This window comes from Gobio gobio (genome assembly GCF_949357685.1).
Source record: "Gobio gobio genome assembly, chromosome: 14".
Classification (NCBI taxonomy): Eukaryota; Metazoa; Chordata; class Actinopteri; order Cypriniformes; family Gobionidae; genus Gobio; species Gobio gobio.
The window spans coordinates 51,155,895-51,170,669 of record NC_137107.1 but is presented as its reverse complement, the minus strand read 5'-3'; the positions used below and the strand labels follow the sequence as shown (position 1 = coordinate 51,170,669).

The following is a 14,775-nucleotide window of genomic DNA, read 5'->3' as shown; positions in this document are numbered from 1 at the left end:
TGATTTGATTTTAAAAGGACATATTCAAACTAGCGCTGTCAAAAGATTAATCGCGATTAATCGCATCCAAAATAAAAGTTTGTGTTTACATAATATATGTGTGTGTACTCTGTTAATTATTATTTATATATAAATACACACACAAGCATGTATATATTTAAGAAAAAAATATTATTTTTATATATAAAACATTTATATTTATATATATTATAGATTATATAAATGTATATATTTAAGAAATATTTGCATGTATATACATTTATATAGGCTAATCTATAATATATATAAATATAAATGTTTTATATATAAAAATAATATATTTTTTTTTCTCAATGGCCTGTATCTACTTTTTTTGTCCTTAAACGTTCGTTTTTTTGTCGAATGTGGGACGTGAGACAATCTAAACAAGCGAACACACTTCAAATATATTTTCCCAAAGGTGGTTTCTGTCATTTTAGATAGTTATCACACTGATGTTAGTTCATAACTTTGGTTTTAGTTATTTGATAATATAAAAACGGGGGTGTGGCGACATGAATGATTGACAGCTGTCCGGAGTAGAAGATGGCGGTAATGCACCAACCGCCATTAAAGAAGATGATTGACAGATTCTCTGAGCACAGTTGTCACTGAGGCATCAACTGACTCTTCTCGGGAGGAGATTGGAGCTTTAATCTCTACATTTCCATAACTGTTTATTTCACGGACAAAATGAGTTGTAGTAAACAAACCGATTCTGCGGGAGTGTGGGCGGGGCCTTTAATCCCGCGACAGCCTCGAGCTACAAGATGGCGGCTTCACTTCTCCATAACGGTGCGTACAGTGTATGAAAAACATTCTTTAGTAATGATGTCCTGAACGTTAAAATGATATAACACTTTTAAACCCCCCAGTTTAACCATTAGTGGTCCATACTGCACGTTAAAATTAATATGTACCCTATCATTGAGAAGATTAGCAACATTATTAGCATCTTTGGCTGATGTAGCTAAAGTTAAATCTAGCATTTCTGTTTTACATGTGGAACAAATATGACACAAAATGTCATATGAGATAAAAAGTCGAAATTATACTGTCATAATTTAAATTTTGTGTCAATTTCGACTGAGCATGTCATAATGGACTTATGTCATGTTTGATTTATAAAGGAATTATTTCTTTGTCTTATGTGACAAAAGGGCTTCCATACATTTAAATTTAACAATTTAATCTTTATCCAAAGTAACTTATTAATGATCAACAAGTAGTTTATCATAACAGCCACCATATTTTCAGTCTCAAGTACACTGTAAAAAGTGGTTAACTCCTCAAAGAGCTATTTTTTACCTAATTTAACACATACAATTTGTTTTGTTGGCCTAAGTTGACATGTTTAGGTTCATACAGTGGATAAATAATATTTTTGACTTGACTAAAAACCAGTTAAGATGTCATTTTAGGTTATTAATGTCAGTGTATAAGTATAATTCAGAATAGGAGGAGTTGCAATAAAAATAAAATACAAAATGTGCCTTTCAGAAAGTCTTTTTAATTGTATTTTCTTATAAATCCACAGGGAAAAGGCGTCGTTTATATACAAAACTGTACAATTATTTGTGCAGTCTGAGTATAGAAATCTAACAGCTGGACAGATGCAGAAGACAATAAACAGTGTGTGTTCATCGATCCAAGGCCACTGAGTTGTACAGTTTATACACTGATGAAGGCATCATTTAACACCTGAAAGGCTGAAAAGACACAAAACCACATTACATTCACACTGAAGCACAGCGATTCAGTCTCAACCCGGATACACACACTCCGGCTCAAATATGACATTTTTACTGTGATTTTTTTCATTGACGTCCAAGTGAATCAAACTCATCAAGTGCAATTTTTTTAATGTTTGGCACATCGGTATAATATCATAAAGAAATCATAAAACTCAAATAAAAATGGCTCAGAGATTGAAACCAGTGGCCATCTCAAAAAACAGTGCGTTAAACATGCAGCTTCAGAATTTAATATAGTGTATTTTAGTGCAATGTGATTGATAATACACACCTTCGGTTATGATAAGAGGATATTATGTTATGATTTTGCACCAAAGCATCTAGTCGAAGGAAAGCCAGCACAAACATGAAACTGTAACATATCAAACATATATCTCCGCTAAACAACGAAAATATACAGATTTTAAAAATACTTCTTTTCATATTTCAGAAATGACTCTGAAATATTAGCTCAGTAACACTATGCAATCCTGCTGTGTTTAATACTAATACTCACAGATAGCAATAAACCTTGACATCCTCTCAGATAACATTCGTCTGTGTTCAGTGTTTGAGGATCAAAGTTCACGTTTGCAGAAGCGAGTCGACTGAAATGACTACAGACGTTAGGTTACACATTCCCCGACGGGACAAGCTGAAATCAACATATATCAGATCATTAAACTTTAGTATTTGACACTTATAAAATCATAAGAAGGCTGCTGTGATGTCGTCGGTTCACTGAAATAAACCAACATTTCTAACAGAAGGCACAGCAGGTTCAGTGGCGTATGGCTCGTTCACACAGGAGGTTTTATTGTTTATGTACAGTGTGTCAGACGCAGGTCAGCTTGAAACTAGCAGTGTTTCTGAACGCACATCCTGTGTGAACCGACCGTTTGGTAACAGATATAAAGTTGCTTTTGTTTGGCCTCATAAAACTCAGTCAACATAGTGTCTGATTGTTAAAGGTGCGGTAAGTGATTTTTAGGAGCTTTACTGACTTCAACCGCAAACTCCCTCTGACAAACCCCGCCCACTAACAGAGACACGCCCTCTGACAAACCCCGCCCACTAACAGAGACACACCCTCTGACAAACCCCGCCCACTGTGTCAAAACCCGCCCACTAAGAGAGACATGGGCTTCGTCCCAATTCGCCTACTTATACTACGTCCTAAAAGTATGTACTCTTTTTGTGAAGAAAAAGTACATACTTTTGAGTGTGTAGCAGAAGAGTATGCAAGCTCTGGGACATACTTCGTCATCTTTAACAGACTCTGTTTCTGTTACGTGCGTCCCGTCACCGTTTAAACTGCCCTGTCAATCATCGTCACAGTTCAAATCCTCCACATTCAGTTTAATTTCCTACCGTATCGGAGAGAAATGTAGTCGATCGTTGGTCTGCCTTTCGTGGGTCTTTAATGCAGAGACTCCTCTCATGTGTTTGCAAAGTTAATGGCCAAACGTATCATTACAAAAGTTCTCAATGCTGCTGAAGGAGAAATATAATGTGGATAATATTGAATAAATATCTTTTCGTCAGGCTAAATACTGATAATTGCTCACTCAAACCACTTTATCTAACCCTCTCCACTTAACCGTCAGACTCGCGTAACCGTCATGTTTGTAGTTTTTTAAACACTTTTTATCCGCGTTTGTAGTTCTAATCGAATCCTCGTCCATCTCGCAATGGGTTGTGGGTAATATCAGCCGTTAGAGTGCGCATCGATCTGCACTTCGGATTCTGACCGGAAATAGTAAACCATCCGGGAATCTTTGGAATACTTTTTTCAACATACTAAGATTTGGGACATACTAATTATTTTTTCGAATACTATTTAGTACGGATAGTATGCGAATTGGGACGCAGTAATGCCCTCTGTGTCAAACCCCGCCCACTAACAGAGACACGCCCTCTGTGTCAAACCCCGCCCACTAACAGAGACACGCCCTCTGTGTAAAACCCCGCCCACTAACAGACACGCCCTCTGTCAAACCCCGCCCACTAACAGACACGCCCTCTGTCAAACCCCGCCCACTAACAGACACGCCCTCTGTCAAACCCCGCCCACTAACAGACACGCCCTCTGTCAAACCCCGCCCACTAACAGACACGCCCTCGGTCAAACCCCGCCCACTAAAACACAAGGCTTGTTCGACTTCATGCGGCGTGCACACACCTATCTGCGTTTGACTTGAAGCAGTGCATGCTGGTTATACATGTTTGTTGAAGACAGCGTCGCCCGCCCATCACTGTGACGGATGGCATCAGATACATTTGATATGCAATTTAAATAGATCTTACATTTAGGCCTAAATATTGGTTTTGTTTGACAAATGGAGCACAAAGTACAGACTGAGAGGACGGACAGCGAGAGCAGTGTGTGTGATACTCCTAACAATCACTTACAGCAGCTTCAGTGCTAAATATGTAACTAAACAGATGAATGACCCTGAAGTGTGTGTGTGCAGAGACACTCTTCAGACGTTCATCAAGATGCCTGATTCCTGACGGCTGAAGTCCTGAGGAAGAGTCAGTGTGTGAATCATGACCATTTACTCACACACACCGCTCTACAAACTACTGATAGTGCTGGTTAGACAGCATCTATGACACACTCACACACATACACACACACACACACACACACACACACTCCGCAGTTTAAGACTTCTCGACGGGCGTCATGCCGATAAACGTTCCATTTTTCTCATCTTGATCGTCCGGTTTGCCGCTCACAGGAGCGTATGACGTGTCTTTCTTCGCGGATGGCTAAAAAGAAGAAAGAAAAGACAAAATCGATCTGAAACAAACTTTATGCAAGGACAAGAACACACACTCTTGGCTGACATATTACAAGAGTAGAGCATGTTTAAGTCCTTAAACCAGTAGAGCATCATGTGATTAAGACTGTTTAAGTTTAGCCTGATTCACACATCTGAGTATTTATATTAATAATTAGAGGTCGACCGATTTATCGGTTTTGCCGATTAATCGGCACCGATAGTTGATTGGTGGAACATAAACAAAGCAGAAGCGCATTCGTTTTTTATCCGTTCTAAAAAAGCAGACTGTTTGGATTTGTATGAAATGGTGACACTACAATAAGATTCCATTTGTAACATTACGGTTAATAAATGCTGTGGAAGTATTGTTCATCGTTAGTATGTTAATTTCAACATTAAATTGTTGTCTGTTAACCTTGGTTAATGCACTATGAACTAACATGAATGATCAAGGTACAATTGTATTGCTCATATTAATACATGCTGTAAAAATGTATATTGCATAATGCATATAGTTCATGTGAGCGAACACATCCTTGTCGCATAGGGACTTGCATAGTGTTATCTATGAAATGTACATAACGGTACAAAAAACAAATTTGACCTGTAATATTTTACTGTTTACATTTTTTTCTGAAGAATTTGTTATGTTAGAACTTCTCATTTTAATATTCATATTTATATGTTTTTAATTTAGCACATTTTCAAAGTTCAGCACCGTTTTTTTTATCCAGTATCCATTTTAAAAACTATCGGTCGATTAATCGGTTATCGGCAAGTGCGGTCCAACATAGTTATCGTAAAATCCACTATCGGTCGACCTCTATTAATAATGCATGTGCATATTTAGAGGCACTAGGGATCAAACCCATGACTTTCCCAGCTCAGAACGTTCTGGCAATGTTCTATCAAAGTTACCGACAAACGTTCTTCCAGTAGCATATTTTTGTTAGCTGGGTTTGAGCAACAGGAAGCCGACAGGGGTTCAGCTTATATGATTGCAGACATGAATATGCAGCACAGATGTGCGATGTGTGAAAGAGCTAGCAGTGTTAATGCGTGTGTGAACTCACAGGAGCGCAGCCGAAAGCCTCAGCGAAATCAAAGCGCTTCACTTCAGTCTAAATAAAAGCAGATCAGCACAACATGGTGTTCACTTGCTCAGGTTAGACACAATGTTAATAAGCAAAGACAGCACAGCATTGTTACTAGGTCAGTGAACTGATCAGAGAGCAGCATGTGGCGGTTAGCCACTTCAGGAAAGCATGTGATTGAGTTATGACAGGAAACCGAGTCGCATAAACCACAGTGTAAACATTAGCAGAGTTTGGATGAAACCTCAGCTCCACTAGATCAGATACTAGTCATTTAAAGCCGTGAAACTACAGGCACGCCACCATTTTAAAAATCTAGTTAGAGATGCTGACTGCACTGAAGTTATAGCTAATCAAATTATATAACTAAATGTTTGTTATCTGAGTAAGGCGAGGTTTTCACGAATGTTCTTTCAGTAACGTTAATAAAACATTCGTTAGAACGTAAAACATCCTAATTTAGAATTCTATCCTATCTGTTTGGTAACCATGCTAAGTACAAAAATAATATAATATGTTCATTTGTAATGTTATCGTTATCAGCCACCACATCGGTATCGGCCGATATATGTTCATATTTATGTTATCGTTATAGGCCACCATATCGGTATCAGCCTATATATGTTCATTATTAATGTTATCAGCCGCCATATCGTTATTGATAATATGTTCATTATTAATGTTATCGGCCACAATATCGGTATCGGCCGATATATGTTCATTTTTAATGTTATCGGCCACCATATCCGTATTGATAATATGTTCATTATTAATGTTAGGGTTATCGGCCACCAAATAGGTATCGGCCGATATATGGTCATATTTAATGTTATCGTTATCGGCCACCAAATCGGTATCGGCCGATATATGTTCATTATTAATGTTATCGTTATCGGCCACATGTTCATATTTAATGTTATCATTATCAGTCACCATATCTGTATCGACTGATATATGTTCATATTTAATGTTATCAATATCAGTCACCATATCTTTTATCGGCTGATATATGTTCATATTTAATGTTATCGTTATCAGTCACCATATCCTTATCGGCTGATATATGTTCATATTTAATGTTATCGTTATCGGTCACCAAATCGGTATCGGCTGATATATGTTCATATTTAATGTTATCGATCATCATATCAGTATCGGCTGATATATGTTCATATTTAATGTTATCGGTCTTCATATCGGTATCGGCTGATATATGTTCATATTTAATGTTATCGATCATCATATCAGTATCGGCTGATATATGTTCATATTTAATGTTATCGGTCTTCATATCGGTATCGGCTGATATATGTTCATATTTAATGTTATCGGCCTTCATATCGGTATCGGCTGATATATGTTCATATTTAATGTTATCGTTATCGGCCACCAAATCGGTATCGGCTGATATATGTTCATATTTAATGTTATCGGTCATCATATCAGTATCAGCCTATATATGTTCATTATTAATGTTATCAGCCGTCATATCGGTATTGATAATATGTTCATTATTAATGTTAGCTTTATCGGCCACAATATCGGTATCGGCCGATATATGTTCATTTTTAATGTTATCGGCCACCATATCGGGATTGATAATATGTTCATTATTAATGTTAGGGTTATCGGCCACAATATCGGTATCGGCCGATATATGTTCATTTTTAATGTTATCGGCCACCATATCGGGATTGATAATATGTTCATTATTAATGTTAGGGTTATCGGCCACCAAATAGGTATCGGCCGATATATGTTCATTATTAATGTTATCGTTATCGGCCACCAAATCGGTATCGACCGATATATGTTCATTATTAATGTTATCGTTATCGGATGATATATGTTCATATTTAATGTTATCATTATCAGTCACCATATCTGTATCGGCTGATATATGTTCATATTTAATGTTATCAATATCAGTCACCATATCGGTATCGGCTGATATATGTTCATATTTAATGTTATCAATATCAGTCACCATATCTGTATCGGCTGATATATGTTCATATTTAATGTTATCAATATCAGTCACCATATCGGTATCGGCTGATATATGTTCATATTTAATGTTATCGTTATCAGTCACCAAATCGGTATCGGCTGATATATGTTCATATTAAATGTTATCGTCCATCATATCAGTATCTGCCCAAAACAATAACATTAATAATGAACATATACCGATACCGATATGGTGGCCGATAACATTAAATATGAACATGTATATCGGCCGATAATATGTATTTGTGAAACGGTGAGCTTACAAAACCATGTGTATATTGGTGTTGCATGTAATGGTAATTCGCAGCGTGCATTTGTGGGAAGCGTTGATGCTTTTAATGAGAGCATCTGAATCACAAGCCGGGGTTTCATGACCCCCTAAGGGTCAGGAGCATATTTTTGGTTAGCTGAGAGTTCCAGCTCCACTGATTTTTTTTCCACTTGTCTTTTTTTTCTCTACTGCAGTGACCATGTGAATGAGAATATTGAATCACAAAGGTCAATGTGGAAGAATAGCGTTCTGTTTCCAAAACAAACACATACAGAACAGATTATTTGGCGCATAAATTAGTGTCACATGACGCAGCTTTAGTCCGTGTGAAGCCGAGGATTTGGTGGGAAAGTGAAGAGTAAGCTGGGAAGGAATAGTGATTCCACGGCTTTCGCACTTCATTACCTTGTTCTGATGGAAGCGTATGGCGAGGATGATGGCGACTAAGAGCAGGATGACTCCCAGAGCGACCAGGATGAGAGGGAAATGAGAGACTAGAGTCACGACCAGCAGCAGCTTCTGAATCCTCGCGGCCGAAACGTCGTCAATCACCACCGACTGCAAAACAAATCATATTCAACAGGAGATTCGACAGTAAGGGCGGATTAAATCATCCCGCCGAACGCTCACCTCGTTCAGAAACAGAATGGGGAAGATGGTGCTGTTGAGATTCTTGGTCAAGCTGAGGAGACAAAGAGCTTCAGCTATAAAACGGCATAAACACACACGCCTGTTTATCAGCAAACCCTGATTAAATATATCACACAGGAAGACATCACTCACGGAAATCCTGACACTCTGTCGAGATGGATGTTGATCTGGGCTCTTTTCATGGCACGAACAGGGATTCCCATAGTCTGACAGGGGAGAAGAAGTGCAATTAGCAAACTAATTTACACAGGAAAAAGTGCATTATAGAAAGAGATTTGATCTGAAAAAGTCTCCTAATGCAGTGTTTTCATTCTTTCTGGAATAGCCTTCCTGTTAAACAGCTTTAGTTGTTTAGACAGCTCTTTAGCCAAGCATTCACATAATGCTTCTCACAAATGAAATAGAACAAACACACAATCATCTTTTGCCTAAAATGCTATTCTTCTTGTTTTGATTCCCTCCCAGCTAACAAAGGTTTTGCCAAAGTTCCCATTATTATTACTACAGCGAGAATAAAAGACAAGGATCACACCTAAAGTGATATATTGCTCTCTAAAGCCCTATTCGCAGGGGATTAGTTGTATTTGAGGACCTCGTGTGATTTAGAAATTACTCTGAATCTGAATTTTGCGGCGCATTCGCACGGGATAAGCAAGCCTGTGATTTTACTCGAATTTATCTCCCGGATATGATGTCAAGACTTGTAAATGTTTTTTCGTTATAGATATAGCTGTATGAAATTATAAACAGTCGTATCGCTATAATTTTGATTGTTTTATAGTAATACAAATTATTTCGTTCAGTTAGAGTACAGACGCTACAATTGTGAACTACAAAACTGAACTGAGCAATTTAATAACAATATACGGCGGAAGATTCATGTTCAAAGCTAAATGCATTTAAGCGAGTTTGTCATTGTACGGTTTTGTTTTTGTGTTTTTCATTAATAATAATATTAAACACACCATTCAAGCTATTTACTCCCAAATTGGTGCTCATTCTAAAGTGAAAGTATAATCCGCACGGCCGCATGGGAATTCATAACGGTGCGCATTATATGCAGCCTAGCGCCATTCTTCGTGAAAGATAAAGATAGAAATGCGCACAGGAAACAAAACCTTGCAAAAATTAAATGGCCTATCATCCTGGCCAAATCACAGAGATGCCGATTTGCATGGGACTAATATTATCACAGGACCTCTGTGTTTGGCGAAATATGGTAGGTCATTTGCGGGGGAATTTTTACTTTACAAATTACAGACATGGCCGATTCGCACGGGATTAAAGGGATAGTTCACCCAAAAACGAAATGTTTATGTTTATCTGCTTACCCCTAAGGCATCCAAGATGTAGCTGTCTTCGTTTCTTCAGTAGAACACAAATGAAGATTTTTAACTCCAACCGTTGCAGTCTGTCAGTCATATAATGCTTGTCAATGGGGTCTAATTCTATTAGAGTAAAAAAAACATGCACAGACAACTTCAAATTAAACCCACGGCTCGTGACGACACATTGATGTCTTAAGACACGAAACCATCGGTTTCTGAGAGAAACCCAACGGTATTTATGCAAATATATCACCTCATATCAGACGAACGCTTCAGCTCTGCAGACTGACATCACTTCCTGTGAGTGAGGTCAAAATTCTGTCCGGGTCATAGATATATATACATAGATACCTCATTTGAGCGATCCACGTTATGATCCACGCAGGCACTAATGAGGAATCTACGTATATATATATCTATGACCCGGCCGCTATTTTGACCTCACTCACAGGAAGTGATGTCAGTCTGCAGAGCTGAAGCGTTCGTCTGATATGAGGTGATATATTTGCATAAATACCGTTGGGTTTCTCTCAGAAACCGATGGTTTCGTGTCTTAAGACATCAATGTGTCGTCACGAGCCGCTGGTTTAATTTGAAGTTGTCTGTCCATGTTTTTTTTACTCTAATAGAATTAGACCCCATTGACAAGCATTATATGAGTGACACACAGCAACGGTTGGAGATAAAAATCTTCATTTGTGTTCTACTGAAGAAACGAAGACATCTACATCTTGGATGCCTTAGGGGTAAGCAGATAAACATAAACATTTCGTTTTTGGGTGAACTATCCCTTTAAGATCACAGACATTCTCTGCAATTATTACAAATGACCAAAGGTCCCCAGATAATACGAATCCGGTGCGAATAGGGCTTAAGTCTTTCAAAGGCGTAGTTTATTGCCTCCATGACTCCATGGTGTTTCTGAGTAACTGCAGATCATTCAGCCTTTGCGATGTTTTTAGGCGACGCAGATAATTGTGAAGATTTCAGGCGACGACTTGCAAAACTTAAATACTATCCTAATATTGTAATATTATCCTTATAATGTAATCTTTACGAGCACAAGTTGTAATAGAGTGAAACAGTCGGGGTTCCCCCATACGGAAATGTACATATATGTCCCTATATCCGAGTAGTGATGTCATATATGTTTCATATAAGGCAATACATTATTAGCATAAATATACATCCTCAAGATATATGAAGATACAGGCTTATACCATGTATGAAATACCCATAGAAGAATTATTATATATAAGTCTAATAAAAAAGCCCATTAACCTCTGCATCCTTGAGTCATTCTTCATCCCTTGCCTCATCCGACAATAAGTAACATTATAAATATTTTTGATTTTACATTTCATTTGTTTTACAAATCAAATCTATACTAAGACTCTACAACATTAATCAGTGACATTAGTCACATTGAACATATATAATATATGGAATAGAGTTATATGTCAATATATGGAATTGTTCTGGGTTTCATAGTCATGTGTATTTATGTTTTTACACTATATGAGCATATTAGGATTAATCATATATGAGACATATGTCAAAATATGTATTATACATACATAAACATATATAATATATGTGATAAATGTATGTCAATATATGGAATTGTTCCAATTTCTAATAGGTTTCTTATATGTTTTTACTTTATATGAGCATATATTTCATATATTGATATTTCATATATGCACATATATTACATTTCCGTATGGGCCAGAAGTAAAAAAACTCAGATTTTTAACTATAACGTATTAACTGTTAAAGACAGCCTTGCTGCTACGAGGTTATTAATCAATGATATTTGCTTCTGTTGAAGTCGTCAGCACACAATATTTCAACTTAGTATTGTGTTGAACAGTGAAATGTGGTGGAAAAACTACATTACCCATAATTCTGTACAGGAAATTCCACCAGTCGAAAACGTGCAATAAGACGTGCTCGTTAGCTCCACCCACTCCCATGAAGCACCACAAATGTCGTATTCCCTATGCTCTCAAAATACTTAAATATTTGTATATATATGCATATGTCTCCATTTTTATTTCGATTATGCTTTTTGCAATGCTTCATGGGATTGTAGTTCTTTAGCTCACTAAAGCTGTTAAGTTCACAGTCTTGTCCTATTTTCAAATACTTTTTGGTTCCAATCAAAGTTTGTAATGTTACGATTCTCCTCGAAGCTGATTGGTTTATTGTTTACAACGCTTTAGACTTTTGAAATCCCAATGGGAGAAATTACTGGAAAAAGTGGGCGGGCGCTAATGAGCTCTTTTCCTGCCTAGCATGTTTGTTGTGTCTGCTTGGCTGAATACATGAGGATATACGGATGTTACTTTGACACATTCATCTCTGACTGATTTCTGAATACTTCCTAAATACATTTGAATTGAGCTGAGATCTGTTTGAGAGTGGATCAGCTGATGCGCTTACAGGGTTCAGATCCAGATAGGTCTGATGGAGCCCGTGGACCGGAGAAATGCCGTCGATGGCGTTGGCGTACTTCTCATCGCCCAGATGGAAGTGAGGGAAAGACACGACTACAGGAGCACCTGTGACACACACCAACAACATCATGAGGCTCACAGAACCGGCCTGTACATTTATGTCCAAAGTGACACACATGACATTCAGCGCATACATTTGAGCTGTTCATGCATTCCCTGAGACCCCAAAATCAGAAAATAACTCAATTATATTCCTCAAATCCTATACTTGCGCTGCACGTTACATTTAACTTTTTTTTTTTAAAGTGATTCCAATCATATATCAAGCCATTCAAACCCAACAGGGCAAACAGTGTGAATCTGAAGTGTAAACCATTATTTATCGACTCTAATATATCAGCCAAATTTGGGCAATAACGGTAACATTAAAAATGAACATATATCGGCTGATATCGATAACATTAAAAACTAACATATATCGGCCGATTTCGATAACATTAAAAACTAACATATATCGGCCGATAACATTAAAATGAACATATATATCGGCCGATACGATAACATTAAAAACTAACATATATCGGCCGATACGATAACATTAAAAATGAACATATATCGGCCGATACGATAACATTAAAAACTAACATATATCGGCCGATACGATAACATTAAAAACTAACATATATCGGCCGATACCGATATGGTGGCCGATAACAATAACATTAAAAACTAACATATATCAGCTGATAACATTAAAAACTAACATATATCAGCCGATAACATTAAAAAATAACATATATCAGCTGATAACATTAAAAACTAACATATATCAGCTGATAACATTAAAAACTAACATATATCAGCCGATAACATTAAAAACTAACATATATCGGCCGATACAGATATGGTGGCCGATAACAATAACATTAAAAACTAACATATATCAGCTGATAACATTAAAAACTAACATATATCAGCCGATAACATTAAAAACTAACATATATCAGCTGATAACATTAAAAACTAACATATATCAGCCGATAACATTAAAAACTAACATATATCAGCCGATAACATTAAAAAATAACATATATCAGCCGATAACATTAAAAACTAACATATATCAGCTGATAACATTAAAAACTAACATATATCAGCCGATAACATTAAAAACTAACATATATCAGCCGATAACATTAAAAACTAACATATATCAGCCGATAACATTAAAAACTAACATATATCAGCCGATAACATTAAAAACTAACATATATCAGCCGATAACATTAAAAACTAACATATATCAGCTGATAACATTAAAAACTAACATATATCAGCCGATAACATTAAAAACTAACATATATCGGCCGATACCGATTACATAAAAAACTAACATATATCGGCCGATACCGATTACATTAAAAACTAACATATATCAGCCGATAACATTAAAAACTAACATATATCGGCCGATACCGATTACATTAAAAACTAACATATATCGGCCAATACGATAACATTAAAAATGAACATATATTGGCCGATACGATAACATTAAAAACTAACATATATCGGCCGATACGATAACATTAAAAACTAACATATATTGGCCGATACGATAACATTAAAAACTAACATATATCAGCCGATAACATTCAAAACTAACATATATCGGCCGAAACGATAACATTAAAAACTAACATATATCGGCCAATACGATAACATTAAAAATGAACATATATTGGCCGATACCAATAACATTAAAAACTAACATATATCGGCCGATACCAATAACATTAAAAACTAACATATATCGGCCGATACCAATAACATTAAAAACTAACATATATCGGCCGATACCAATAACATTAAAAACTAACATATATCGGCCGATACCAATAACATTAAAAACTAACATATATCGGCCGATACAGATATGGTGGCCGATAACAATAACATTAAAAACTAACATATATCAGCTGATAACATTAAAAACAAACATATATCGGCCGATACGATAACATTAAAAACAAACATATATCGGCCGATACGATAACATTAAAAACGAACATATATCGGCCGATACGATAACATTAAAAACGAACATATATCGGCCGATACGATAACATTAAAAACAAACATATATCGGCCGATACGATAACATTAAAAACGAACATATATCGGCCGATACGATAACATTAAAAACAAACATATATCGGCCGATACGATAACATTAAAAACAAACATATATCGGCCGATACGATAACATTAAAAACGAACATATATCGGCCGATACGATAACGTTAAAAACTAACATATATCGGCCGATAACATTAAAAACTAACATATATTGGCCGATACGATAACATTAAAAACTAACATCGGCCGATAACATTAAAAACGAACATATATTGGCCGATAC

At 36.4% G+C, this 14,775-nt stretch overlaps 1 protein-coding gene across 1 annotated transcript in view; it reads right to left on the bottom strand.

Moving 5' to 3' along the window:
- Positions 1–1,863: 1,863 nt before the first annotated feature.
- scarb2b (scavenger receptor class B, member 2b) overlaps positions 1,864–14,775 on the bottom strand; it is a 65,360-nt gene continuing 52,448 nt past the window's right edge. The window contains exons 8-12 of the mRNA XM_079835906.1: positions 12,340–12,458; positions 8,699–8,772; positions 8,546–8,597; positions 8,321–8,473; positions 1,864–4,526 (exon numbers count right to left, since the gene is read on the bottom strand). Of these exons, the coding sequence (XP_079692032.1) occupies positions 4,419–4,526; positions 8,321–8,473; positions 8,546–8,597; positions 8,699–8,772; positions 12,340–12,458 (506 nt within the window). The 3' untranslated portion in view covers positions 1,864–4,418. The remainder of the gene's footprint in view (positions 4,527–8,320; positions 8,474–8,545; positions 8,598–8,698; positions 8,773–12,339; positions 12,459–14,775) is intronic.